This window comes from Nycticebus coucang, chromosome 7 (genome assembly GCF_027406575.1).
Source record: "Nycticebus coucang isolate mNycCou1 chromosome 7, mNycCou1.pri, whole genome shotgun sequence".
Classification (NCBI taxonomy): Eukaryota; Metazoa; Chordata; class Mammalia; order Primates; family Lorisidae; genus Nycticebus; species Nycticebus coucang.
This window is the reverse complement of record NC_069786.1, coordinates 99,229,659-99,256,605: the sequence shown is the minus strand read 5'-3', so window position 1 is coordinate 99,256,605 and position 26,947 is coordinate 99,229,659. Positions and strand designations below refer to the sequence as shown.

General features: G+C 41.7%; 1 protein-coding gene across 2 annotated transcripts in view; it reads right to left on the bottom strand.

The window, feature by feature from the left end:
- CDK15 (cyclin dependent kinase 15) overlaps positions 1 to 26,947 on the bottom strand; it is an 83,635-nt gene that overhangs the window by 14,257 nt on the left and 42,431 nt on the right. For both annotated transcript variants that reach the window (XM_053597446.1, XM_053597447.1), the window contains exons 10-11: positions 25,775 to 25,838; positions 8,563 to 8,611 (exon numbers count right to left, since the gene is read on the bottom strand). In XM_053597446.1, coding sequence (XP_053453421.1) covers positions 8,563 to 8,611; positions 25,775 to 25,838 — 113 coding nt within the window. The remainder of the gene's footprint in view (positions 1 to 8,562; positions 8,612 to 25,774; positions 25,839 to 26,947) is intronic.

Below are 26,947 nucleotides of genomic sequence, written 5' to 3'. Positions count from 1 at the left end.
AAAATATTCAACAAGATCCTAGCAAACAAAATCCAGCAATACATCAAACAAATTATACATCATGACCAAATTGGTTTTATCCCAGGGTCTCAAGGCTGGTTCAATATACGTAAATCTATAAGTATAATTCAGCACATAAACAAATTAAAAAACAAAGACCATATGATTCTCTCAATTGATGCAGAAAAAGCTTTTGATAATATCCAGCATCTCTTCATGATCAGAACACTTAAGAAAATTGGTATAGAAGGGACATTACTTAAACTGATAGAGGCTATCTACAGCAAACCCACAGCCAAGATCGTATTAAATTGAAATCATTTCCACTCAGATCAGGAACCAGACAAGGTTGCCCACAAGGTTGCCCATTGTCTCCACTGCTCTTTAACATTGTAATGGAAGTTTTAACCATTGCAATTAGGGAAGAAAAGGCGATCAAGGGTACCCATATAGGGTCAGAAGAGATCAAACTTTCGCTCTTCACAGATGATATGATTGTATATCTGGAAAACATCAGGGATTCTACTACAAAACTCTTAGAAGTGATCAAGGAATATAGCAGCGTCTCAGGTTACAAAATCAAGATTCATAAATTGGTAGCCTTTATATATACCAACAATAGTCAAGCTGAAAAAACAGTTAAGGACTCTATTCCATTCACAGTAGTACCAAAGAAGATAAAATATTTGGGAGTTTATTTAACAAAGGACATGAAAGATCTCTATAAAGAGAACTATGAAACTCTAAGAAAAGAAATAGCTGAAAATGTTAACAAATGGGAAAATATACCATGCTCATGGCTGGGAAGAATCAACATTGCTAAAATGTCCATACTACCCAAAGCAATATACAATTTTAATGCAATCCCTATTAAAGCTCCACTATCATACTTTAAAGATCTTGAAAAAACAATACTTCGTTGTATATGGAATCAGAAAAAACCTCGAATAGCCAAGACATTACTCAGAAATAAAAACAAAGCAGGAGGAATCACACTACCAGACCTCAGACTATACTATAAATTGATAGTGATCAAAACAGCATGGTACTGGCACAAAAACATAGAGGTAGATGTATGGAACAGAATAGAGAACCAGGAGATGAATCCAGCTACTTACTATTATTTGATCTTTGACAAGCCAATTAAAAACATTCAGTGGGGAAAAGATTCCCTATTTAACAAATGGTGCTGGGTGAACTGGCTGGCAACCTGTAGAAGACTGAAACTGGACCCACACCTTTCACCATTAACTGATAGACTGTCACTGGATTAAAGATTTAAACTTAAGACATGAAACTATAAAAATACTAGAAGAGAGTGCAGGGAAAACCCTTAAAGAAATCGGTCTAGGCGAGTATTTTATGAGGAGGACCCCCCAGGCAATTGAAGCAGCTTCAAAAATACACTACTGGGACCTGATCAAACTAAAAATCTTCTGCACAGCCAAGAACACAGTAAGCAAAGCAAGCAGACAGCCCTCAGAATGGGAGAAGATATTTGCAGGTTATTTCTCTGACAAATGTTTAATAACAAGAATCCACAGAGAACTCAAACGTATAAGCAAGAAAAGAACAAGTGATCCCATTGCAGGCTGGGCAAGGGACTTGAAGAGAAACTTCTCTGAAGAAGACAGGCGCATGGCCTATAGACAAATGAAAAAATGCTCATCATCCTTAATCATCAGAGAAATGCAAATCACAACTACTCTGAGATATCATCTAACTCTAGTAAGATTAGCCCATATCACAAAATCCCAAGACCAGAGATGTTGGCGTGGATGTGGAGAAAAGGGAACACTTCTACATTGCTGGTGGGAATGCAAACTAATATGTTCCTTTTGGAAAGATGTTTGGAGAACATTAGAGATCTAAAAATAGATCTGCCATTCAATCCTATAATTCCTCTACTAGGTATATACCCAGAAGACCAAAAATCATATTATTACAAAGATATTTGTACCAGAATGTTTATTGCAGCCCAATTCATAATTGCTAAGTCATGGAAAAAGTCCAAGTGCCCATCAATCCACGAATGGATTAATAAATTGTGGTATATGTATACCATGGAATACTATGCAGCCTTAAAGAAAGATGGAGACTTTACCTCTTTCATGTTTACATGGATGGAGCTGGAACATATTCTTCTTAGTAAAGTATCTCAAGAATAGAAGAAAAAGTATCCAATGTACTCAGCCCTACTATGAAACTAATTTATGGATTTCACATGAAAGCTATAACCCAGTTATAACCCAAGAATAGGGGGTAGGGGGAGAGGGAGGAGAAGGAGGGGACGGAGGGGGAAGGTGGGCGGAGGGAGGGTGATTGGTGGGATTACACCTGCGGTGCATCTTACAAGGGTACATGTGAAACCTAGTAAATGTAGAATGTAAATGTCTTAACACAATAACTAAGAAAATGCCAGGAAGGCTATGTTAACCAGTGTGATGAAAATGTGTCAAACGGTCTATAAAACCAGTGTATGGTGCCCCATGATCGAATTAATGTACACGGCTATGATTTAATAATGAAAAAAAAAAGTAAAGCCATCTCTTCAATCCACAGGTAGGTTTATAAGTGGAAAACCACAAAAGGGAAAACTGTACAGATCCCAGAAGGGAATTAACAACAGAATTGATGTCTGACTTTCAGAATTAAGTTGCATGGTCATGAAATAACTTAGCAAATCTCCAATTAAGCAAAAAGAGATGGCTTACTTAATGTCAAATGCACATACCAACTTAAAGTAAGAAAGAGCAAGATATTTTTTCCCTTTCCAGGTACCATGATGCAGGGATGCTGGAAGTCCTGGCCCAGAATTGTAATTTGCCTCAATTTTGCATAATATTTGCATAAGAAACTTTCAAGTATCTGAATCCCATGACACAAAACTGTTTCTGCAAACAGATAACTACCCTAAAACTCATGAGTAATTGCTACAGAGACAAGATGGAAAGGAAATTTGCAAATCCCCAATCCTTGCAAATTTCCAAGCCGGTTAGGTGAGAAAGGAATCTGTTGGAGGTCTGCTCATCACCTGTGGCTTAAAGAACTACAGGTATATTTTCTATCCGGGGTATCCTGTTCCAGGGCCCATGAAATAGGGGTTTGGAGGTATCAATCACTAGAGCCTGGTATTAATCTGGAAGGAGATTCAAGGAAGATCTCATGAAAAAAAATTTAGCTGTTGTACCCACACTAGTGGGCTGTGGGGTGGATTGTGTGCCAAAGCTGGGGCCTGAATCACTTTCTGCAGCCTTCAGGCTTTCTGATTAACTGTTAATTTCCAGGCGTGGCAGGGGGTGGGAGTAGATGGGGGTGGTGGTGTGGAACTATGCATCTATCAACTTCCACCTTCTACCTCCATAGTCCCACCCCAATCACAGCTTGTTCTCTCAGCACACTGCCTCCCATTTGCCCAGTAAAGCCTCTAGAACTGCCCTGTAGTGGGGTGCTTAAATGCTGCTCTCTGATTGGATAGGAAGGATGGGGACCTGTTTTACTCTTGTGTCAGCATGGCAGGTATATTGTTTTTATTTAGACTATATCTATGTGTCTGGAGAATTAGAAAAAGCTGACAGAGCTTATGGGAGCCTTAGGGAACCCCTTTTTCTTTATAAGAACAGGTCTTTTTTTATTTTTAACTAGGCTAATGAAAGAAAGAAAAGTAGGTACCAATCTTTAGTGATATAAAGACTTCTTTTCTAGGACTTTCTACTTCAAATAACAGAACCTCCCTCATCCTTCCCATAAGGTGGCATCAGAGCATCTAGTAGGTTCTGGAATTGCTCCAACCTCACAGCCTACGAACTATGACCTCCACACATCAGTTTTCCTTCTCTTCCAGCTCGCCCAGGTGGTGACCAGGACAAAGGCTCCTCAACCCAGGAGCCAAGTTTGGTCTCCCTTGTATAAGCCAACCCAGCCTCCTGGACATAAGCCTTCACTGGAAGCCTTGGTAGTGAGTAGGGCTGCTCCATATGGGCCTCTGGCAAGGACCCTAATGATCACCACTTTGCTACTGCACAATGCACTCTCATAGGGGAGCTGAGCAAAGACTCTGAGGAATACAAATGTTGCTTCTTTGGGTACAAATGTCACTGCTTGACACCTTCCATGTTTATATCATTCCGCTTCTTCCTGCTACCTGCAGCCTGCGTTGTCACATTTCTACACTTTGCCACCACCTTTAACTCATACTGGAATAATTCTCCACTGGTTTCATCCTCTACTTTAGAAATGAAAGTTGATATGAGAAATGAACATCATAAGCGTTTTTTTTGTCTACCAGCACTTTTACATACAGGCTAAAGGTTAATTAATATTGTTAGGTTTGTGATGTTAACCAGTGAACAGTCCAGGAGTTATCTTGTAGAGTTCGGAGATCCCATCCACCCAATTAATTGAGAGTCCGTTATTAAAGACAAAGAATCCTGTGATAAACCACACCTCCTACTAACATTTCACGAAGTGAGAAGTGGGCCGGGCACTGTGGCAGGCACCTGTAGTCGCAGCTACTCAGGAGGCTGAGGCAAGAGGATCTCTTGAGCTCAAGAGTTTGAGATTGCTGTGAGCTACAATAACACCCTGGCACTCTACCTAAGTGAGACTCTGTCAAAAAAAAAAAAAAGAAAGAGGGCGGCACCTGTGGCTCAAAGGAGTAGGGCACCAGCCCCATATATCAGAGGTGGGTTCAAACCCAGCCCCAGCCAAAAAAGAAAAAAAAAAAAAGAAAGAGAGAGAGAGAAAATCCCTAAGCAAAATAGTTTTTTTAAAAAAGTGAGACGTGTTCTATTGCCAAAATAATACATACTTATTATAGACTACCTAAAAAATGCAGAGAAAGGGCGGCGCCTGTGGCTCAAGGAGTAGGGCACCGGTCCCATATGCCGGAGGTGGCAGGTTCAAACCCAGCCCCGGCCAAAAAAACCACAGAAAAAAAATGCAGAGAAAGAGAATCAAAACTATCTCATTATTCTGAGATAATCTCATTTACTCAAAGACAATCATTTCTTTAGAGTTTGTTTTTTATTTCAGTCCTTTATTTTTACGCAGATATATTTTTGTTTTACAGGAAAAAAATGGGATCATACCATACAACTGGTAGTAGTTGTAACCCACTTTTGCACTAGACTATCTTGAAGATCTTCCTATGACTTTGAATAGCCTTCTAAGATGTAATTTTCTTGCCTGTACAGCATCCCATTATGTGGGCATACCATAATTTATATAGCCCGACACTAATTGGAGTTGTTTCCTTTTTTTTGGTTGGGATGGGGCAGTACTATTAAAATCATGCTGTGATAAATATCCTCAAAAGGAAATCTTCACATATATTTGTGAAATGGTTTCCTTAGGATAAATTCTTAGACTTTAAATTCCCAGATTGAAGGATGTACAACATATTAAAGTATCTGACTTATCTTGTCAGCTAGAAGAGCTGCACCGAATCCCATTTCCACCACAGCCTAGGAGAATGCCTGTCCCTGTGTGCAAGGATAATAAATTCACTCCAGCTGAGCTTATTTACCATAGGACCATTGCTTATGAAAGTCATAAAAAGAATTAAAATTGAGCATCAATCCTAAAAGATGGTCTGGGTGCCAGGACATCTACATTTAATTTTAAAAATCCATAATAGAAACAAAAAATAAGCAAAAATGAAATTCAAGTTTTGTGATTACGCATGTGTAGTGATGTAAAATCCATCAGTACACATACCTAAAATCTGGTTGTTCTTAGGGGTCTATCACGATAGTTTTGATTTCCTGGCACAGCCTGGCTTTTAGTATAAAAATCTGCCATACGCAGTGCTGCCATCGACCTCCAAGGTGTAGGCAGGACAGGCTGCTTACCCTGAGCCCAAATAGGTTGGTTCCTCCCACTCACCCCTGAATCCATAGGAAAAGGAAAGGGGCAGGGATAAATAGGCGCTTTTTAAATGTTCTCAATTTACGACATGGTAAAGTATATACCACAATAGGAAACACACCCATACTAGGAAGAAACATCAGAGAAGTTGTCCTACAATTTGCCAACTCACCTACAAAGTATACACTTACTAGGACCATGTTAATGAGGTCACCCTCAAACCCTGAGCAAGACCTTGAGGTTCACTTACAGGCCTGTGCACAGCTCCATTGCCCCTCTGTAGGAAGCGTGCAGAAAAGCCAGTGACACCTCAGCTGTTCTGAACTCACCACACCTGCAACCTGAATTAACTGACACTTCCACAGAGACCTGTGTGCCAGATGAATCCTCACCTTACCCAGCCAGACTACCTTGGCCAAGTTCCTTACTTCCCTGAGCCTCAGTTTCCTCTCTTTGACCTGGAAATGACATTTGTGAGGATTAACTGTAACAACACGTGCAGCACCCTGCTTGGCGCATGGAATATATCCCACCTGAGGTTAGCTGTTTTGCAGAGCCCTTCCCAGAGCTAAGAATTTTCTCATGTGAAAGTCGAGGCCAGCGCTGTCCAATAGAGCATCCCATGATGATAGGGATATTCTATTTTGGCTCCGTCCAGTATGGTAGCCACTCCTGGTATGTGGCTATTGAATCCTTAGAGTGCACTTAGTGCTACTGAACTAAATTTTTAATTTAAATGAGTTTAAAATTAAATAGCCACATGTGGCTAACGGCTATGGTTAGACAGTGTAGCTCCCAAGGGTCCTCAAACTGTGGCCTGCGGGCCACATGAGACAGTGTGATTGTATTTGTTCCTGTTTTGTTTTTTTACTTCAAAATAAGATACGTGCAGGGTGCATAGGAATTTGTTCATAGTTTTTTTCTTTTTAAACTATAGTCCGGCCCTCCAATGGTCTGAGGGACAGTGAATTGGCCCCCTGTTTAAAGTTTGAGGATGCCTTCCCCTGTTTTGAGCATACAGTCAGAGAGAAGCCAAAGTCTGAGCAAAGGTGAATATATTGGCTCAGTGCCTGTAGCTCAGTGGTGTGGCACCAGCCACATACAGCAAGGCTGGTGGGTTCGAACCCGGCCCAGGCCTGCTAAACAACAATGACAGCTACAACAACAATAACAATAACTGGGCGTTGTGGTGGGTGCCTGTAGTCCCAGCTACTTGGGAGTCTGAGGCAAGAGAATCACTTAAGCCCAAGAGTTGGAGGTTGCTGTGAGCTGTGATGCCACAGCACTCTACCCAGGGTGACATAATAACACTCTGTCTCAAAACAAAGGAAAGCGAATATGTGGCACTAGGATCAAGGGAAGGGGCAGAAGGGGGGGGTCAGAAAAGCAGAGGGATATTCAGAGAGTTCAAGCCGTGCTCAGCCCTTGAAGGAAGGGTTGGTGGGTGACAGCAGGAGGCTGGTGGCGCTATCTTCTGCCACGTGGTCGTGACGACAGCAGCAGCAGTGGTGAGTACAAGGCGGTTTGCAGCTTTGGGGTCACCATTTATTTTGATGACCAATAGTAAAATGAAAGAAAGCCCCAGCACGGCACTAAAATCTGCATGTCTTCAGCTAGAGGTTAGGGAGCCTGACTACGGGCACAACAGAGTTTGCAGACCTTGAATGAAATGATAGACAGCAATTTCCTGGACCTGTCTTCAAAATAATGGGGTGTTTTGGGGAGTGCTTTTGAAAAGAAGAGTGGAGTGCGCAGGCATCCTGGGGGACCTGCCCCCCCGGAAGAGATCCTTTGGTAAAGCGTAGTTCTATGTTTCCCAACCAACTTTACTCTTCGTACACTGAGTCACACTCTATGTGGAGACTTTTTAAAACATAAGAACAGTGAATATGAAGCCATCAGGCGGTATCTGGTTAAGTTAAACCACACCACATTTTCAGGAAAGAACAACGTTCAAACGTTCAGTTAGGATCTTGGCCAGTGAAACTCTTCCACATCTCCCCACCTGTGCGAGTGTGTTTTTCTTTGACATTTGAGCTGGTTACCCGTCTCTGATGTTTTCCTCACTGCCCTTTTTGCCTCCTCACTGAAGCAAAAAAGAACAGAGCTTTGGCTAATTACTCTCAGATCAAATAATACTGGTTATTGTAATTGGTCATTGTCCGAAAACACTGAGTTCTTCTGAGCCCTGAGGTTGCTTGGCACAGCTTAGTTAGCTAACTATTCCCGGAATGTCTCTATTATCTGTTTTACTTTGCAAAAGAAACTAGGGATTTGTTGAAAGCTGGTAATAAAAGTCTGCCCTGGTCTGCGCTGAGACTGCGTAGAGAGGGCCTGGGAAAGCATGACCTCCATGAATCAAGCTGCCCCCCCTCCCCACATCCCCCTAATAACCACTCAATGATGTTATTTGGTTTCTCTGTGTCAGAGAATAATAAACCCACTAGGTTTTCTTGCGGGCCAACATTCCCTGTTCTCAGGGCCTGGGGCATGACTGAGGGACACAAAACAATTTTAATGACCAAACTCAGTGAAAGTAAAATGGTTCATAGAGGAAAAACTAACAGACTTGCCGGGAGCTGACTCTCTGAGAGGCATCTTCCTGATCAACCCATGGCTGTTGTTCAGTGGACCGAGGCCCAGGGAACTGTATCCCCAACCTGCTTAGAAACGACTTCCCAGGCTAGTGCTCACCTGTTCCAGACAATCTGAAGGCTCTGAGGCTTAGGCAGCGGGAACCATTCTGGAAAGAACAGTGAGAAGCATTAAAAACCAAAAAGAACCTTAAAATCTTGTTGCCAAAAATATGTTTAAAAGTCTGAAAGCTCTTTTTGGATTGGTTCAGGTTATCAGGTAGGCTAACTAATGATTTTTAAAAGCTCTTCTCACTCTGAATTTTTATGATTCTGTGAAAGTTTAGTATTATGGGTTTAGTTGTATACCTCCCAAATTCATACATGCTGTGGCTCCCAGCTGGGTTTTTCATTTTTTTAGGAGTCGGGGGTCTTAGTCTTGCTCAGGCAAGTCTCGGACTCCTGACCTCAAGAAATTCTCCCTCCTCAGCCTCCCACGGTGCTGGGATTACAGGCATGAGCCACCGCATCCAGCCCCTTTTCACTTTTATGCCTACTTTCTCAAACTTTTTAAAATTAAAGGCATATAAGGTATTATTGTGTACTTTCAAAAGCCTCTCGCTAGTTAGTGATAGTGGTTACAACCTAACCCCAAGTATCACAGACTCTGACCTTATCTGGAAATAGGGTTGCTGCAGATATAGTTAAGGTAAAGTCATTAGGGTGGGCCCTAATCTAATCTGACTTGTATCCTCATAAAAAGAAACATTTTGGACAAGGAGATAGACATGCACCAGGGAAAATGACATGAAGAGATAAAAGAAGACAGCCATCTGCAAGTCAGGAGAGAGGCCCGGAACAGACTCTCCATCACAGCCCTTGGGAGGAACCAACCCTCAATGACACCTCAGTTTCAGACTTCCCAGCCTCCAGAGCTGTGAGACAATAATTTTCTTTTATTTAACTCACCCGTCTGCTGTACTTTGTTATAGCAGCCCCCGCAAACTAATACAGTGAAAATATTCAGTAAGGTCAACAAACATTTATTTAACATATACTGTGTGCAAAGCATGTGCCAGACGCTGGGGAAAATACAAAAGAAATCAAAGGAAACCTCTCTATGCTTGCAGAGCTTAAAATTCATTTGGGAGAACAAAACATACATACGTGAAATGTGACAAAGAATGAGGCAAAGTCTCAAAGACTCAAAAATGGTAAAAAGTAAGGAGAGCTGCTGGGCACAGTGGCTCATGCTTGTAATCCTAACACTCTGGCCGAGGCAGGAGGATCCCTTGAGCTCAGGAGTTTGAGACCAGCCTGAGCAAGAGCGAGACCCCATCTCCGCTAAAAATAGAAAAACGAGCCAAGCCTTATAGTGGGTGCCTGTAGTCCCAGCTACTCCAGAGGCTGAGGCAGGGAGGATCACTTAAACCAGGAATTTGAGGTTGCTGTGAGCTAGGCTGACACCATAGCATTCTAGCCTGGGCAACAGAGTGCGACTCTGTCTCAGAAAAAAAAAAGTAAGGGGAGCTAATTTTATACATTACTTGCAGTAAAAATGCAAGTGAATGGTGTCTTGAATAGTTTAAAACAGGCAACAATGAAAATTGTTATTTTCTTTGGAGTACTTTGTAACATTTACATTTGGATACATGTGTTTCTATTATTCTTGGTATTAATGCTATTTAACCTAAAATACAAATACCCTGAAAGGGGACAATTATTCATTCAAAAATTACTAATTGCTTATTCTGTGTAAGGGTATCAGAGTAGCTTGGGTGGTGGTGGTATAAAATCCCTCTGTTTCTCATTTCAGATTGAGAAAAGACTATTTTATAAGTATAAAGCCTTATACTTTTGGGGAACTGAACTGTAAATATTTAGCTTTAAAAAAATCTCTGCCTTTAGCTCCTAAGTGAACAGAATAATGAAGAATGTCACAACAAAGCATTTAATCATAGTTGGGCAAAATAAATTATTTTGATAATACTGATATGTATGATAGCACCTGCATAGAAAGATCTGGAAGCCTCTCACTAGTTAGTGATAGTGGTTACAGGGTTACCCCTTTTCACTTTCTTAAAAAAATTTCATTGCTTATTTTTAATTTTCCTTCTCCTTCTCCTTCTCCTTTTTGTGAGACAGAGTTCCAGCCTATGCCCTGAGCAGAGTGCAATGGAGTCATAGCTCACTGCAACCTCAGACTTGGGCTGTGGGCATCTCACTGCCTCAGCTCCACAAGCCACTGGGATTACAGGCTCTTGCTGTGGCTCCTGACTGGGTTTTTCATTTTTTTAGGAGTTGGGGGTCTCCCTCTCGCTCAGGCAAGTCTCGGACTCTTGAGCTCAAGCAATTCTCCCTCCTCAGCCTTCCATAGTGCTGGGATTACAGGCATGAGCCACTGTGCCTGGCCCCTTTTCACTTTTATGCCTACTTTCTCAAACTTTTTATTAAAAGCACATAAGGTATTATTGTATACTTTCAAAAGTAATTTCAATTAAAAACTAAATTTATAGGGCTAAGAGTTGTAGAGTGAAAAGAGTGATCAAAAGAGGTATTTCAGTGAGTTTTCAAGGTCAGATGCAATTAAATGGGACCTGTCTGCTGGTGTTTTACAGTCCTAGGTGGGCATTAAGGGAGCATTTGTGAATACAGGTTGTTTACTCTCTGTTCAGTACTATTGTGCCTAAATTCAAAATAACCAGTAAAGATAAGAAGATCTGGCATTTGTCTAGTATGTTTATTTCCAAATCACTTTCTGCTGCTTATTTACAGTTCTTGGCTGCCCAAACAAAATTAAAATATCCCTCATTTAGTCATATCCCAATTTCCAATCAACATAATTAAATCCATTTTAATCCTCTCTTATTTTCTGTTTTTCCCTTCTGAGAGCTCTATGCACTGTGTTTTTTGGCTTTTAACAATTTAATACTTTTCTTTTCTTTTCTTTTTTTTGAGACAGAGTCTCATTTTGTCGCCCTTGGTAGAGTGCGGTGGCATCATAGCTCACAGCAACCTCTAACTCCTGGGTGAAGTGATCCTCTTATCTCAGTCTCCTGAATAACTGGGACTACAGGTGCCTGCCACATGCCCTGCTATTTTTTAGAGATGGAGTCTTGCTCTTGCTCAGGCTGGTCTCGAACTCCTGACCTCCAGCAATCCACCCATCTTGGCCTCCCAGAGTGCTAGGATTACAGGCATGAGCCACCACCCCCAACCCAGAATTTAATACTTTTTCTAACTCTAACGTTCTTGTGGAACACAGGTTGGCAGTTGGCTGAACTAGTGTTTGCATACTGACTCTCCTGCTGAGACCTTACTCAAGATACTTTGACCAAGATGGACTGTCAAGCTTTCTTAACATAAGCTGGAGTGTTTGACTCACAAGGATGCTGAAGCAATCCAATGAAATAATGCATATAAAGTGCCTGCTTTGGATCATTAAACAAAATAAACCCTACTTGCTTTTCTTCCTCTTTCTTTTCCTTTGAAATAGTCAGTGTAAATAAGGCATCATTATGCATTGGGACCTGGACCCCGGTTTTGAATCCACTCTGTGCCACTTATCAGCTTAATCTGAAGGTGCTGCTGAATCTCACTGCCCTTCAGTTTTCCCATCTGTAGAAGCAATGTAATGATTATTCCTACTGCACAGGGTTGGGAGAATTAGCATAGTAAGTGTAATAGAAGGGTTTTCTCATTCTTTGTCTCTTTCCCCCACTATTTCTTTCCCTTATCTGATACAACATGCTTCTCTCGCTCCTCTCTTGTTCTCCTTGGAAACTTTCCATAACTTTCCTTCTGAAATTCTAAACTGCTCCAACCCATAGGTCTCATGTCTGGCTTGATTTCTTTTGAGTCCTGCGGGCTAAGAGTGTATTTCTTAGCCATGTGATATAGTGACGTGAACACAAGCCCAGGCTCAAATCTCCCTTTTGCCATCTCTGAGACTTTGGGGGAAATTACTTAACCTCTCAGGTTAAATTTGAGAAATTTCCAAATATGTAAAACATAACTCATTTTCTAGTTGCTGGGAGCATTAGGTAAGATTAAGTATGTGATATGTAGTAGGGCTTCAATAAGTGTTAGTCTTGCGGGGTGAGGTGGCTCATGCTTGTAATCTCAGCACTCTGGGAGGCTGAGGTGGATGGATTGCTTCAACTCAGGAGTTCGAGACCAGCCTGAGCAAGAGTGAGACCCCATCTCTAAAAATAGCCAGGTGTTGTAGTAGGTACCTACAGTCCTAGCTACTCAGGAGGCTGAGGCAGGAGAATCACTTGAGCCCAAGAGTTTGATGTTGTTGTGAGCTGTGACGCCATAGCACTCTATTGATGGCAACAAAGTGAGACAATGTCTCAAAATAAACTCACAAAAAAGTGTTAGTCTCATTCCTTTTCTTTTTCTTGGTTTTGCCTCTCATTTTGGAGAGGCAGTGTGGTCTGCCACCCTGGTTCTCAAGTGGACTGCACATTAGCATCTCTGGGGAGCTTTCAGAAGAAAGGAAGCCCTAGAGTCTGATTCAGCTAGTTTGGGGAGGGTACAGGCATTGGTCGGGTGTTGTACTGTTATTACGTCTTTAATGGTCTCCAGATGCTTATAGTGAGGAGCCAAGAAAGAGGACTGGTGGTCCAGCAAAGAGGGCAGGGTTTACCACGCAGCAGCAACTCAAAACTCACTTCTCGGAGGCTCATTTCCCCATCTGTGACAACTCACATGAGGTGGTGGTCCTTCCAAATTAATCATGTATATAAAATTAATTGATGCATATTAAAATGGCGAAACATAGTGTCTGACGCATACTTAGTTATGTTGCTCAAGGATATAAAAGAAAAAGAGTGACAAGGAAAAAAACTCAGTTCTCATAAATCCTACCAGAAAAGGATGAGATATAAGGATGCCCAGGACTCCAGGGGCAACATTTTGCACTTGAGATTTCAAGTTCTGTGTAGACAGGTTGTGCTGACTCTCTTCCCACATCTATGTTGTAGATGCAATAGCTGAGATAGAGGGATTGATGTATCCAGGGTCAGTCAGGGAGCAGCTAGGAAGCAGAAGCAAAGCTCAGTGCCTATTTGTGGCCTACCCTCCCACTCAGGCAGATAACCTGATGCTAAATGACCTTGCCTCGCTCTCATTGATTTTTCCCACTAGTTAAGCTGCAAGCGATCAGTGAGAGAATGATCCACAAACAGACGGGCATTTTACACAAGACCATTTCAAGAGAAGTCTGCTTCTCTGGCTTCAATAGCCTCTAAAAATAATAGGTCTGGAGGTAGCTTGTTTCCTTTCTCCTTCCAAAGATGACAGTACATCATTAGACCAGGTTTTTCCTCATCTCCTCCCTCTGCAGTTCTCTTTAAAAGAGTTCTCATTCCAGTTCAATTGGAATTCGAGGCAGGAAAAGCAAAGTAAGTTGCAAAAGGAAACTAAAAACGAAGAACATTTGAATTTCCAAACTAAAGGAAGTGAAATTAAAACGAGGGCAGAACCGTTGCTACCATAGTAAAAATAGCCCATTTCCATAAATGTTTAATAAAGCTCATTTTGCAAGTGATTCAAGTATGGTAACCTTAGTCAAGAGAGATTTGTTGATTGATTGGTAAAACATCACTGAGGCCATTTTGAGTCTCAGCTCAAGGTAAAACATTCTCTAGTAACTATAGTCTTGCCACAATCACCCTGAGGTTATCTTATAGTGCAGTCAACTGAACTACACCTCTGGAATTTCCCAAATACGATGCATTCTTGAGATACCATATATTTAAACAGTTGATAATGCCGTCAGCCTTATTTTGCTATCTTAAGCGGTAACTTTAAAATTGCACTGCCAAAATGTGATCAGTAGCTCTTTCTCCCCCACCTGCCCCTCTCCCCCACCTGCCCCTCTCCCCTACCCCAAACTCACTCTCTCTCTCTCATGTCCTGGCAGCTGCTCGCTCCATTCCTCCCCAGGTGGCCGGGCTCAGAGGCTTCCTCATTTTGGGCTCCAGGAGTCTATCCAGGCTTTTGATTCCTCTCTCAGCATCACTAGGACTCAAAGAGCAAGTGCTCTCAAGGATGCTCCTTGGTATTTGAGCCTAGCATTTTTCCAACCTTGCTTCAGAATTTTCCATGGATTCTGACAAAATATCCTCTGAAGTCTATTGCTAAGGTTTCTGCAGAGGAAGGAGAAGCCAGACCTTGCTCCCAATGGGTGGAGAAAGTGGCAGGGGTGGGCATTGTTGGGGGGACCCACCCCTCTGGAGGGGGACAGTGCTGTGGTTAATGTCTGTCCACCCCCACAAAGGACTATTGAGCTATAGGTTGATTGTGCCTTTCAGCGTTTATTGTATTTGATGATGTATCATTTGACAACATTTACCACTCCCTGCAGTCTACAAATATCTAAGGGCTGCCATGGGCAGTCACTGTGCTCTCAGCACTGAAAATACACAGACCTGGGACCCAGCTCTCCCCCAGCAAGCTTATGGGCATATCATTTCTGTGATATTACTAGGATTATTTCCCAGTGTCCTTCTGCCTCTCTGGCTATTCTTTCTCAGCTTTCAAAGACTCCTTTTCCTCCATCTGGCCCTTTAGTACTGGTCCCCCAGGGTACCACAACGGACTTCTCTTCTTTTTGTACACACTCTGTGTTGGCAATGGAATTCATACATGGAACTTTAAAAACTGATTTAAACAGATGACTTATTCTGTCGTTTTAGATTGGACTCTTACACTCAGTTTCTGCTTGTTTTTTAGACGTTTTCCTTGGGTGGTCCCACAAGTATCTTAATCTCAAAGTGTTGTAACCTCACATTCATTACTTCTCCCACAAATCTGGTTCACCTCCCCTTTACTCTCTGTCCTACCTAACAGTGCCCCTGTTCTTTCACCCAGCAGAGATCGCAGTCTCCTTCAAACCCAAATCCAATCAGTTACAACCTCCCATTGACTCTACCTTCTAGATGCTTTTAGATCTGTTCTCTCCTCTCCTTGTCAATTGCCATATTGATTCTCATCTTGCCTGCTGTCAATTCAATTCTAACATATATAATCTTCCAAGCGGTTTTTTCTAAAAGTTAAATCCAGCCATATCACCTCCCTGCTAAAAAAAAAAAAAATCATCCAATGCCTTCTTTCAGCTTATAGGTCAAAGTCTAAATTCTTAGGATAATTACCAAGCCCTTTCCAATCTGGCCCCCGTCTACCCTTCCAGGTTAATTTTCAGTGCTGGCCCGCCACAAAGCCAACATTCTAGCTGCCCCGAATAATTTAGCTGCTTGGTATATTACCAAACACACTCACTTTCCTATTCTCCTGCCCTGGTTCCTTTGTCTGGAATGTCTTTCCCCTGTTGGTCACCTAGAGAAAGCCATCTTCTTGCAGTCAGCTTTCTCTTTCATCTTGAAGATCAAGCCCATGTCTCTTGCTCTCAAAACCATCCCTGAATTCCCCCAATCAAGAGAGGCTTCTCCCCATCATTCTTAAAATTCCCCAAGGGATATAATATACTTCCCACGTTGTACTGTTTATTTCTTTCCCTTTCTATACTATGTTCTTTGAAGGCAGATATCAATGTCTCAGTTATTTTTTTAATCTCTCAGTTCCTAGCACCTAAGATTCAATAAATATTTGGTGAATGAATGTGAAGTTGATGCTTAGATGAAAAGTAAAAATGAAATAAATTTACCAAACCTTATTCTTAAAATGTACAAGTAACTCCAATGAGCCCACTTGTATATCTTGCTCTATGCTTTACAGAGATGGATGATGGTGCAAGGGGCCCTGGCCATGAAAGTGAAAAAAGAGTCTCTGATTTGAGCCATTTCCGTGATATTTAGCACCTTACAGCCTCTTTTCTTCTTGAACTGGGAAGGAACATAGCAGAGTTTTACTTCATATTTATTTCTTTTTAACATTAAAACATGGTGCATTTTTTAAATTGATAAATAAAATTATATATATATTTCAGGGTTTTACTTTAGAAAAAATATTTTTTACCTACTTTTAATTCACTTGCAATTTTTCCTGTTCTTAATGACTTTAAAATCATCTACTGCCCCCCTCAATAAAAACTAATAATTGACACCAAATAAATTAAAGATGAGAAAACTAAAAATAAATGTAGAAACTAGAAGCAACTATTAATGAAGATCAAAGTGGCTGTGTATCTAAATTAATTTCACTGACTGATTTGGGGGACGAGTTAATAAAGATGTTAATAGTAACTCCCCTGGAGCTTTCGGCAGTGCTCCAGAAGTGAGACAGTAATGAGCCCAATCGAGGTTCATAGACGCAGCAAATGCCAGTGGCTTCATTAGCTGCAGCGAGGGAGGCTGCTGGAGTCCCAGAGTAAGGACTCCACTCAGATTAAGTTCTAAAACATGTCACCAAGCTCACAGATTCTAAAAGCAAGTCTGGGAAGAAAGACATAATCATTTAGAAATGGACTTGGAAAAGTGTTATTAGCTGGTCCGCAGTCCGGGGCATTGTTTGAATTATCAGATTGTTATATTTGCCCTTTGATACACATAATTGGAAGGTAAAGTGGAATATTGCTATGAATACCACCTTGGAGTCCAACAGGTCTGGATATTCTGAGTCACCCCCACCTCACCACGTGACCCTAGGTAAGACACACCTCTCAGAGCCTCAGCTGTAAAATCTATAGAGTAAGGATGGATGTCAACATTGCCCCTATCTGATCTGGCTGTTGTGAATCAAAGTGAAATATTATATGCAAACTACCTAACTCATAGTTAGTGTTCAATCAATAGTAGTTGTTATTACTCAGTGATGAGGTGAATAATAACTTGTATGTTTCTTTCTTGGCAAAGCCAACAGAACAAGAACTTTTAGAATCCTGGGGGTGGGGGGTGCAACTGGAACTGGAACCCAGATTTTCTAACTCCTAGTCACGGATTTTGTGTGTTGAATATTAGAAGCACCAGGTTTGCTCTATAGAAAACTTTAGCACTCTTTCTACTAGACCAAGCTTGGGCAAAATTAAATAGCACTAGTGCTATCTGTGATTTAGTAGCCCTGACTGGATACCCATTATGTACCCTGTGGATAACAAAGGTTCTTCCAGGAAAGGATCCTGTGGGCAAAAGATGGACAGACATCCCACTGCACATCCAGTGTGGGAAAAGAAGGGATCCGTTACCAGATAGGGACAGCCTTAACAAGTGTTCAAATTGACATGGATAGGCGTTTGACAACTGAGAGTCAGCTCTTAGGAGGAACAGATTCAGGTAAGGTTTAAGCCAAGCAAGTAAAAAAAACAATCAGTTCTGGTGCCTGGAGGTGTGCCTGACATCTAGAAAGAGGCCAAGATTTCCACAGGATCTACATGTAAAGAAACAGATACGGCGTCAGTTGTCACCCACCTGTCATTAGTTATGAAGAGTGGCAAGTCACTGCACAGCTGACCTTCCAGTTGTGTGAAAAACAGAATGGGAACTTACTTGCGTTGAGCAACTACTAAAAGTTATAGCAGATGCAGTTCAATAATTTCACTGATTTCTCAGAACCACCCTGAAAAATGAGACAGAGGGACCCAGAGGGGTCCCTCTGGAGTTCAATAATTTCACTGATTTCTCAGAACCACCCTGAAAAATGAGACAGAGGGGTAATTAATGAAAGGAGAACAAAGTTTGGATAAAGATCTGACCCATTTCCGATCAGAAAATGCCTCTGTGTGGGCCTGGGAGAAAGCCTCTGTTTCTTTATCTGTAGAATTGGCTACTTGATCTAGCACTGATCATGGCAATTATGTATGTTCTGTGCCTGGCTCATAGAGAACACACACACGCACACACACACTGAGACAGTCTCACTCTGTTGCCCAGGCTAGAGTGCTGTGGCATCAGCCTAGCTCACAGCAACCTCAAACTCTTGAGCTCAAGTGATCCTCCTGACTCAGCCTCTAGAGTAGCTGGGACTACATGTGCCCACTATGACCCCTGGCTAGTTTTAGTAAAGATGAAGTCTTGCTCTTGCTCAGGCTTGTCTTGAACTCCTCAGCTTAAGCAATCCTTCTGCATTGGCCTCTCAGAGTGCTAGGATTATAGGCATGAGCCATGCCTGGGCAAGGGAACACTTTTAAAATGATAGGATTTCTTCCATTTTGCAGATTAGGAAACTGGGCAATAGTTAACTTCCTCGAGATCCCTCAGATAGTAAAAGGGGAGAGCTCAGACTACAGTCCCATATAAAAGTTGATGCCCATAGTTAAAGCCTCTCTTAACCGGTATCTTTCCCCTTACTTCAAGCTGCTGAATAACTAACTACCTTAGATGATAGCTGATGCACATCTTAGCTTGTGTTCACAGCAAATACATGGAAACTTGCTCAGAACCTTTGTAGCCCAACATATAGTCTTTATCATCTGAATGGGGACAAGGATCATTTTAGATTTTAATCATCATCTGTCCCATAGTGGTGTCAGATGCAGTAAAACTGTCACACTAGATTTAAGGTTAAAATAAGACACGGCTAGAGTGAGGCTGATTTGCTGCAATATAATGCCATCTGCTATCACTGTGCCAGCCCTGTTTCTTGCTTCCACCTGCTGGTCAGAAGTTGATAAAGCAAGCATATTGAAAAACCACTGGGCATGCTTGGCCTGTCCCTTCCAGTGCATCTGATTCTGGTCCCTGTGGGGCTTTTAGTACGGTTTTCCTGCCTTTTGATTTCCACTAAGTTCCTCCAGTGGAAAAACTTCTATGTGCAGTGTTCTTTGCTCAGACTGAAAGAACCAGGATAATCCCCGGATGCTTCCCTGCAGCTGAACTAATGTCACAAATTAGGCATGATTTTCAGCAGATATTTCTTTAAAAGTTTGAAGGCCTCTATGGACTCCATCCCCTTCTCTATGGGAGCAAGCATCAAAGAGACAGGAATAAAATGCTTTGCACGCACATCAGGAACTAATTGCCAATTTGGCAAATGCATTGACTAATGTCATGCACTGTTATTTCTAAATCCTCTCCCGTCCTTGACCCCCAGTATCTAGATGTAAACTTGGAACCATTAGTGGAGAAGGATAAAGTCTTCTGGTGCCTCAAATGGAATTGAGAGGGATTTAAACTCAGTGCTTTTGAGTGTGGTGAAATGAACCCAGCAGTACATTAATGCTAGGATTTGAGCTCACACAGCGTGAGCGCTTTCAGAAACTGTGTTTAAGGAAGCAAACAGAGCTGCGACAGACCCTTTCAGTGGAGCAAAAGGAGTTGGATGAAACAATCAATGACACATTAAAACCCACAACTGGGCTGCAATCATGTGGGCAGGGAAAAAAAGTTTCTGTTTATCGCAGGATCTTTGCTTCTAATGAGATGGTGACTGGACAACCTCCAGAAAAGTAAGGGCTCTGTTTACTTTAGCTGAGAAATGTCTAAATATTTAGTTGATTCTCTTAAAAGCCCGACACAATTCTGTAGCAAACTGGTCTCTGAGGTATGATCTTATCAGTTTCATATCGACATTGGAAAATGTATTGAAAGAGAATTTGGAAAAGAACAATCAGAAAATATGACTAAAAGTACAAATGTTAACTTTTATCCTCTCTCAAAATTAACTAATTTTAATTTCCTTCAAATCCTTAGTTTGGGACCAATACGTTGGCAGTTAATATCTTCTCTTAATTGGTTCTAAACAGTTCTCTACTTATACGTAGGCTTTCTTCCTATTACTTCTGATGGTGAAAAAGAAACTGTAGGCTCTGGCACAGCCCAGGTGGCCCCAAAGTGCTTGAGGTTCCAAAGGGGGGGGGGGGTGTGACTCCCAAGGGCATTTTGATGGGAGTGGTGGTGGTGGGGGACCAAAGAAGGCTGGAGGAACTTTGTAAAGAAACCTACAGGTGATGGGTGGAGGGAGAGTAATTGATGGGACCACACTTACTGTGCATCTTTAGGAGGGTACATGTGAAATTTACTAATTGTAGAATATAAATGTCTTAATACAATAACTAAGAAAATGCCGTAAAGGCTATGTTAAACAGTTTGATGAAAACATTTCAAATTGTATATAAAACCAGCACATTGTACCCCATGATTGCATTAATGTACACAGCTATGATTTAATTAAAAAAAAAAAAAGATACCTACAGGAAAACCATCTTTTAAATTCACACTGCTATCTTACAGATTTTAGCCAAGATGAACATCCAGTTTGCTCTAAGCTTCTGCGATCTTCTGAGCCACAAATCCGGTCTATCCCAGATAGGGCAACAATTGGAGCTTTCCCCTTTCCTCACTTTCTGAAATGGACCCTCCCCTCCAAGCACAGTCACCCTGCATTATTGCTTCCTGTGGGCTGTGATTAAGGAGCACCACACTGCCTGCCCTCCCCCACTGCAGGAGGCCAGTGCAGCCCAGACCTGGCCAGCTTGATTAATGTGTCTTGGCTAATTGTGTGAAAGACCTCAGCCGTTTAGCAAGTGTGACCAGTTTATTGTTCAGCCAATCAGGGGTTCCTCGGTTAGCATGTGAAAAGGAGGTGTGTTGCCCAGGGAGGGTGAGTGTTCTGGCGGCTGAGTCAAAGGAGGAACGTTTTGGGGGGGGTCACAGAGCAACACCCACTTCTTTCAGGGGATGTTACTATGCTCTACTAAACCTGTAAACCTCTTACTCAAAGCACTTTTTTTCTCCTCCTTCTGTTTTCAAGATTTTTTTTTTCCCATGGTGCAAGCAGGCAAGACACTGGCTACTCTGCAGATGGAGTTCACATTCCAGGGTCTTTAATATTTCACTTTTATATTTCTGTTAGAGAATGATCCTGCTGAGAGTCTGGGAATCCGTGCTCGTCAGAACCCCCTCACTGACACTTGGATATATTGCTCTGAAAGCTATCCCAGGAGAAAAGATTAAACAAAAAAAAAAGCGCCTACTTTTCAAAGCCTACTTCTCAATCTGCCCACATCAAAATAAGACAACTGGCCCTTTGAAGTAGAGGACACAGAGTTCTCAGCCAGCTCGCTTAAAATGGGGATGGGGGAGAAGGAAGGGAAGGAAGGAACAAATGAACGAACTAGGTTCCAAAATTGATACAACTCTCTTACCCTGCCTGGATTTAATTAGGCATAAAAGTCTGAACCGAAGGCTAGAAAACCTACAACACTGTTCATCAGAGCTCAAGAAAACCAGTTAACTGGTCTTAAAATCCTGTCCACTTGTGTCAGCACCAGGTGATTTTTTAAAAACCTGTATAGACAGAAACATTGTTGTCCTCCTAGACAAACTTCAGACAAGGCCTAGAAATGACAGGATGGTCATGGATGGATGCTGGACAGACCTCCCAAGTTCTGAACAATTAGGTTCCCTCAAAATTGTACTGACTGAGTTCAGAGTTTGGGGGCCCTTCTGACTACTTAGAATGAAAAGGAAAGGAATGGAAATCTTATCCAGAATGATGTTGACAACAGTTCTCATCTGGGACATTTTTTGGCTCCCATCTCATCTTCTGCACCACTTAATTATTGGGGTCAAGTGTGCGGAAGCAGCAGCAGCAGTTTGGGCAGGGGCATGGGATGGAAAATGGCTCAAAAGGGACTTATGTTCACATAAGAAGATGTTCCTGGAGCACAGAGGTTGATGACCCTTTTAAAACATAGTCCTTAGGACTGAGTTATCAATAGTACTGATCTTGCACACAAGATATGCTGGACTTCTAAGATTTCCAAATGCAGAGTTAGACATCTTGGCTATGGCCAAGGTTATAACTCCCTTCCTTCCATAAGCTCAGCTACTCGCTTCCCACACCTGCGAAAGCTGGGCTCACAGAAGAGCACCCCAGGAACAGGGAGAACTGGTGAAAGAGTGTGGATGCATGAACACAAACCCAACTCTAGAGATCCAAGAATGTGCTATGTCCATCTACTCGGCTCTAGCACATGCCACAGAGCCTGGCAGATAGTAGGTGCTTCAACATTCTTGACTTATTTGAATTAAATTGAATCCTTACAAGAATAAAAAACAATGCAGAGTATGAGCCCTATTAATGTTAGGCCTTGAGAATTTTCTTCATAAATAGAAAAATTGTACATTATTTTGAAACGACAGCAAAATGGAAAATGTGATATATTTCACTGTGTTTGATTGGAACACAGTTATCTTATTTAGCACAGAATCTGGCAGGGAAGCACTTTGGCCAAATTTCTGTTATCACTTTCTCACCCAAACCTTCTATATTAAGGATCACTTTATTGGCCGGAGCAATCTGAAACCCAAATGTCTGAAGTTTGGGGAGCAGTGTAAGTTCACCAGGGCAGGTTTGTACTGACGTCATCAAAATTGTTTCCTATGACCCGTGTGGGACCCTACACTTCTGGTGGCACCCATATTAGAAGCTGAGGGATAATGAGGAGCAGAGCGGACAGGGAGAACACAGGCAGGGTGGGAGAATCAGAGAACCAGGTTCTCCTAGAAACCACGGCAGCTGGAGACAGGAGCAACGGCACACCGGACCACAGTCTCCACAGAAGCGTGTTCTTCTTTCTGTCTCGGACCAGTGGAAGCAGGCACTATTCCAATGGCCTGGGGCATTTTTCTCAGGTGCTAAACTATAGCAAAATAGTTAGAAATCATAAACTATTTACAAATAACCCTAAGGCCATTTAGTAATGGAGAAGACCATTCACAAAGCAGTTGAAAGGATCTTACAGTTAGTCTTTAGCTTGCTGTAAGGGTTTCATAATCCTGGCTGGTTTGAAATACCTGATCCCTGTGGAGAGCTGTTGGAGCAAAAGTATTTATTTATTTATATTTATTTTTTGAGACAGAGTCTCACTTTGTCGCCCTCAGTAGAGTGCTGTCATGCCATAGCTCACAGCAACCTCAAACTCTTGGGCTCAAGCGATTCTCTTGCCCTAGTCTCCCGATTAGCTGGGACCACAGGTGCCCACCACAATGCCTGGCTATTTTTAGAGACAGGATCTAGCTCTAGCTCAGGCTAGTCTTGAACTTGTGAGCTCAGGTGATCTGCCCACCTCGGCCTCCCAGAGTGCTGGGATTACTGAGCAAAAGTATTTTGATGCTGGAGAAAAGAAGGAAAAGTCCCAGCTCTCTATGTCTTTTATTTCCTTCTTAATCACCTTTTTTTTTTTTAATAGCATTAATTACGTTAGGATTTAATCACCTTTTTAATCTCCCTACAATTTCTAGCCTTCATGAAACCCTTTCAGGATAATCTCATTTCAAAGTTAGCAATGACAGCAATTTGGGAATGTCACTTTTTAGTGATGAGGCAAGGTGAGACTATGAAGATTAGACAATCTGGCCTGCAGCACATTCACCCTTACCTGTCTCATCTGTATCTACACACATCTACCTTCCCTTTAATCCTGCCAGTGAGAGTCCGGCTTTGGCACGGCCTTTATTTGCGTCTTCATCTTCTGATTTGGTCCTTCATCCCGTCGGGGGTGTCCAATTTGCTGCCCCTGGGCTGCATGCTGATCTTGTGAGGACATTTTTTGCTTTCCTATGGTGTCGGATATCATGAAAAGTGTGCACAGACCTTTTTTTTTTTTTTTTGCTAATCAGCTTTCATTAGTGCTCGTGTATTTGATGTGTGGTCCAAGACAACTTTTATTCTTCCAGTGTGCAGCATAGAAAAAAAAGATTGGACATCCCGGTGTGCAGCTCGTTGCTTGTCTCCACTCTCCTATTTCAACGCCCTTAAGCAACTACTGAGTACTATGATCCCTCTGGTGGAGCCTTGAGGCAACGTCTCAGAGTTCCACCATGGACAACACCTCCAACCCTTTCAAATCCACCCCCATGAACCAGTCTTGGAGTGCTAAACATGACAAAAAACCACTGTCAGGTCTAGAGGCAACAGGTGAACTCTTGGTAAGTATAATCTAAAGGCATCTTACCTGATCTGTCCTAGACTACCAAGTCTCTACCTCCCCTCTGTTGCATTAGCTTTCTTTCTTGTTATTTTTCTTAATTTTTTTTTTTTTTTAGAGACAGGTTCTCATTACATTTCCTAGGCTGGCTTGAACTCTTGGGCTCAAGCTATACTCCCAACTCAGCATCCCAAGTAGCTGGGGATACAGGTGCTCACCACTGCACCCAGCCAGCTTTTCTGTTTATACTTTCTGAGGTTAAATGATCTAGGAAATAAATTCATAATATGATGAGATCATCTTTTGAGTTATTCTGTCAAGCCAGCAGGTATTTGAAAATAAATATGGAATCCACAGTAACAGTTATTTCAAATTCTCTTTGGATTCTTGGTTGTTTTACAGAGTTGGGGAACTAACTTAACTTCAGTTAGTATTTTGATGTCCTCCTAATACAGATCTGGCAATTAAGTTCTTAAACTCATCTTAGAAAAAGTGCTGCATACCTCGCTGCTGAATATCACTGTGGTCACTTTTGAAGTACTCCCCTTGGGAAGCTGTACACTGATGGCAGTGCCTAGTTCACTCTTCAAAGCAATTTTGGAACTCTTTTTCTGGAATGGACATTAAAGCTGTTGTTGTATTACCCTTGATGTCCTGAATGCCATCAAAATGTCTTCTTTTCGATATTTCTTTTATCTTCAGGTAAAGAAAAAAGTCATTGGGAGCCAGATCAGGTGAGTAGAGAGAGTGTTCCAATATAGTTATTTGTTTACTGGTTAAAAACTCCCTCATAGACAGCGCTGCATAAGCTGGTGCACTGTCCTGATGTAATAGCCATGAGTTGTTGGCCAAGATTTTTAGTTAAGATTTTCCTGTTTCTCTTTTGATGTTTACTTAGTCTGCTATGCTTCTCACAGTCAGCCGATGAATCTGACGCATGATTTGACAAATTTTCCAATGTTTTTGTCAGTTCTGTTTGTTACTGGCTGCCCTGACCTTTTTTCATCAGTGATATTTTCTCTCCCCTCAGAAAAATATTTAATCCATTTGTAAACTGCCATTTTCTTCATGGCTTTAAATCACAAACGTGGATTAACATGTCCCTGATTTCACTTCCACTCTTGCCAAGTTTAACAAGAAATTTACAAATGTTTGCTCGTTGCTCTAGTTCAAGCTCCAACATTCTCTCCGAGGGCACACAAAAACACACAACAATAATGAATGCTGCTCAGCGAAACACCATCACATGTCAGCATGAACGCGGATATGTGAAGGTTATGAAACCTCACCGAGCTGTCTGTACAAAGCTGCCGATATAGATACATGGGGGCGAGGTGTGAACTTAATTGTCAGACCTCATGCAAGGATTAGGGAATATATGAAACTAGTAATTCATCTTGACCTATTTTTGCTGTTAATTTCACAATATCCTGTTAGTGTAGCCAATGCTTTCCTTCCTTTACTAATTCTTAGAGCTTTCAGAAGCTTAGATCAATATTACCTGGATTGTAGTTAGGTAGCTTGGAGACTCCAGGCCAGGTATCTTCTGTAGGGACTCCCAACACCTGCACAAAGACAAAGAAAGATGAACAACGCTGAGGGGAGAGACAGGTGGATGGAGCATGTACGGAGATGTGGAGAACAGACCAGAATCAGGTGTATGTCGCATCACCCCAGCTGATGTCTCTGAGAAAGAAATTCAGTCTTTCCAACATTTGTAGTTTCTTAGGCAAAACTGTAAAGTATTCCTATGGTCCTGAGCCTATGTACTCACTAACTCACTTGTAATTCTGAGGTACAGCATATAGCCTTGCTTAAAGTTATATTCTCATCACTAAATATTTCTTTTTTTTTTTTTTTTAATTTTTTAAATTTTGCTTTCGATTTCAGCTGGCTTTTACTCTTCTTAGTTTGAAGTTGTTGGTGTTGTTTTTTTTTTGGCCAGGGCTGGGTTTGAACCCGCCACCTCCGGCGTATGGGACCGGTGCCCTACTCCTTGAGCCACAGGCGCCGCCCTCTCATCACTAAATATTTCTTATGTGGACACCATGCATTACAAGGGCACATTGGGAAATAGGGATATAAAGAAGCAAGAGTGACTATCCTTTTGCTTAATACCAGATGACCAAATGTATAGAGGGTGCCAAAAAATGTACAGGCATTTTAGGAAAGGAAGAAAAACTGTATTAAAATTACTGTGTTATCAATATATATTGATAATAAAAGATAAATGCAAGTCATCCTGAGCACCTCTTGTGTTTGCAGACTTGAGTATTACAAATTTGATACAGTTTTTCTTTCCTTAAATGGTGTACATTGTTGGGCGGCATCTGTGGCTCAGGAGAGTAGGGTGCTGGTCCTATATGCCGGAGGTGGTGTGTTCAAACCCAGCCCCAGCCAAAACTGCAATAAATAAATAAATAAATAAAAAGGTGTACATTTTTTTTGGCACCCTCCTGTATCTGACAGGAGACACCTAACAGCTTAAATTATGCCCCATCACGGGCATCCAGCTGTTCCCTGATATGCTCAGATTAAAACAGATTCAGATTATTGAGCTTCAGGCAATGGAATCCTGGCTAAAGATGACCTCGAGCCTAACTGTAGTCCTTTCTATCAAATTCATCTCATCTACTGTTTTCTCAGTGTCCAGCACCTTGGAATTTGGTATTTT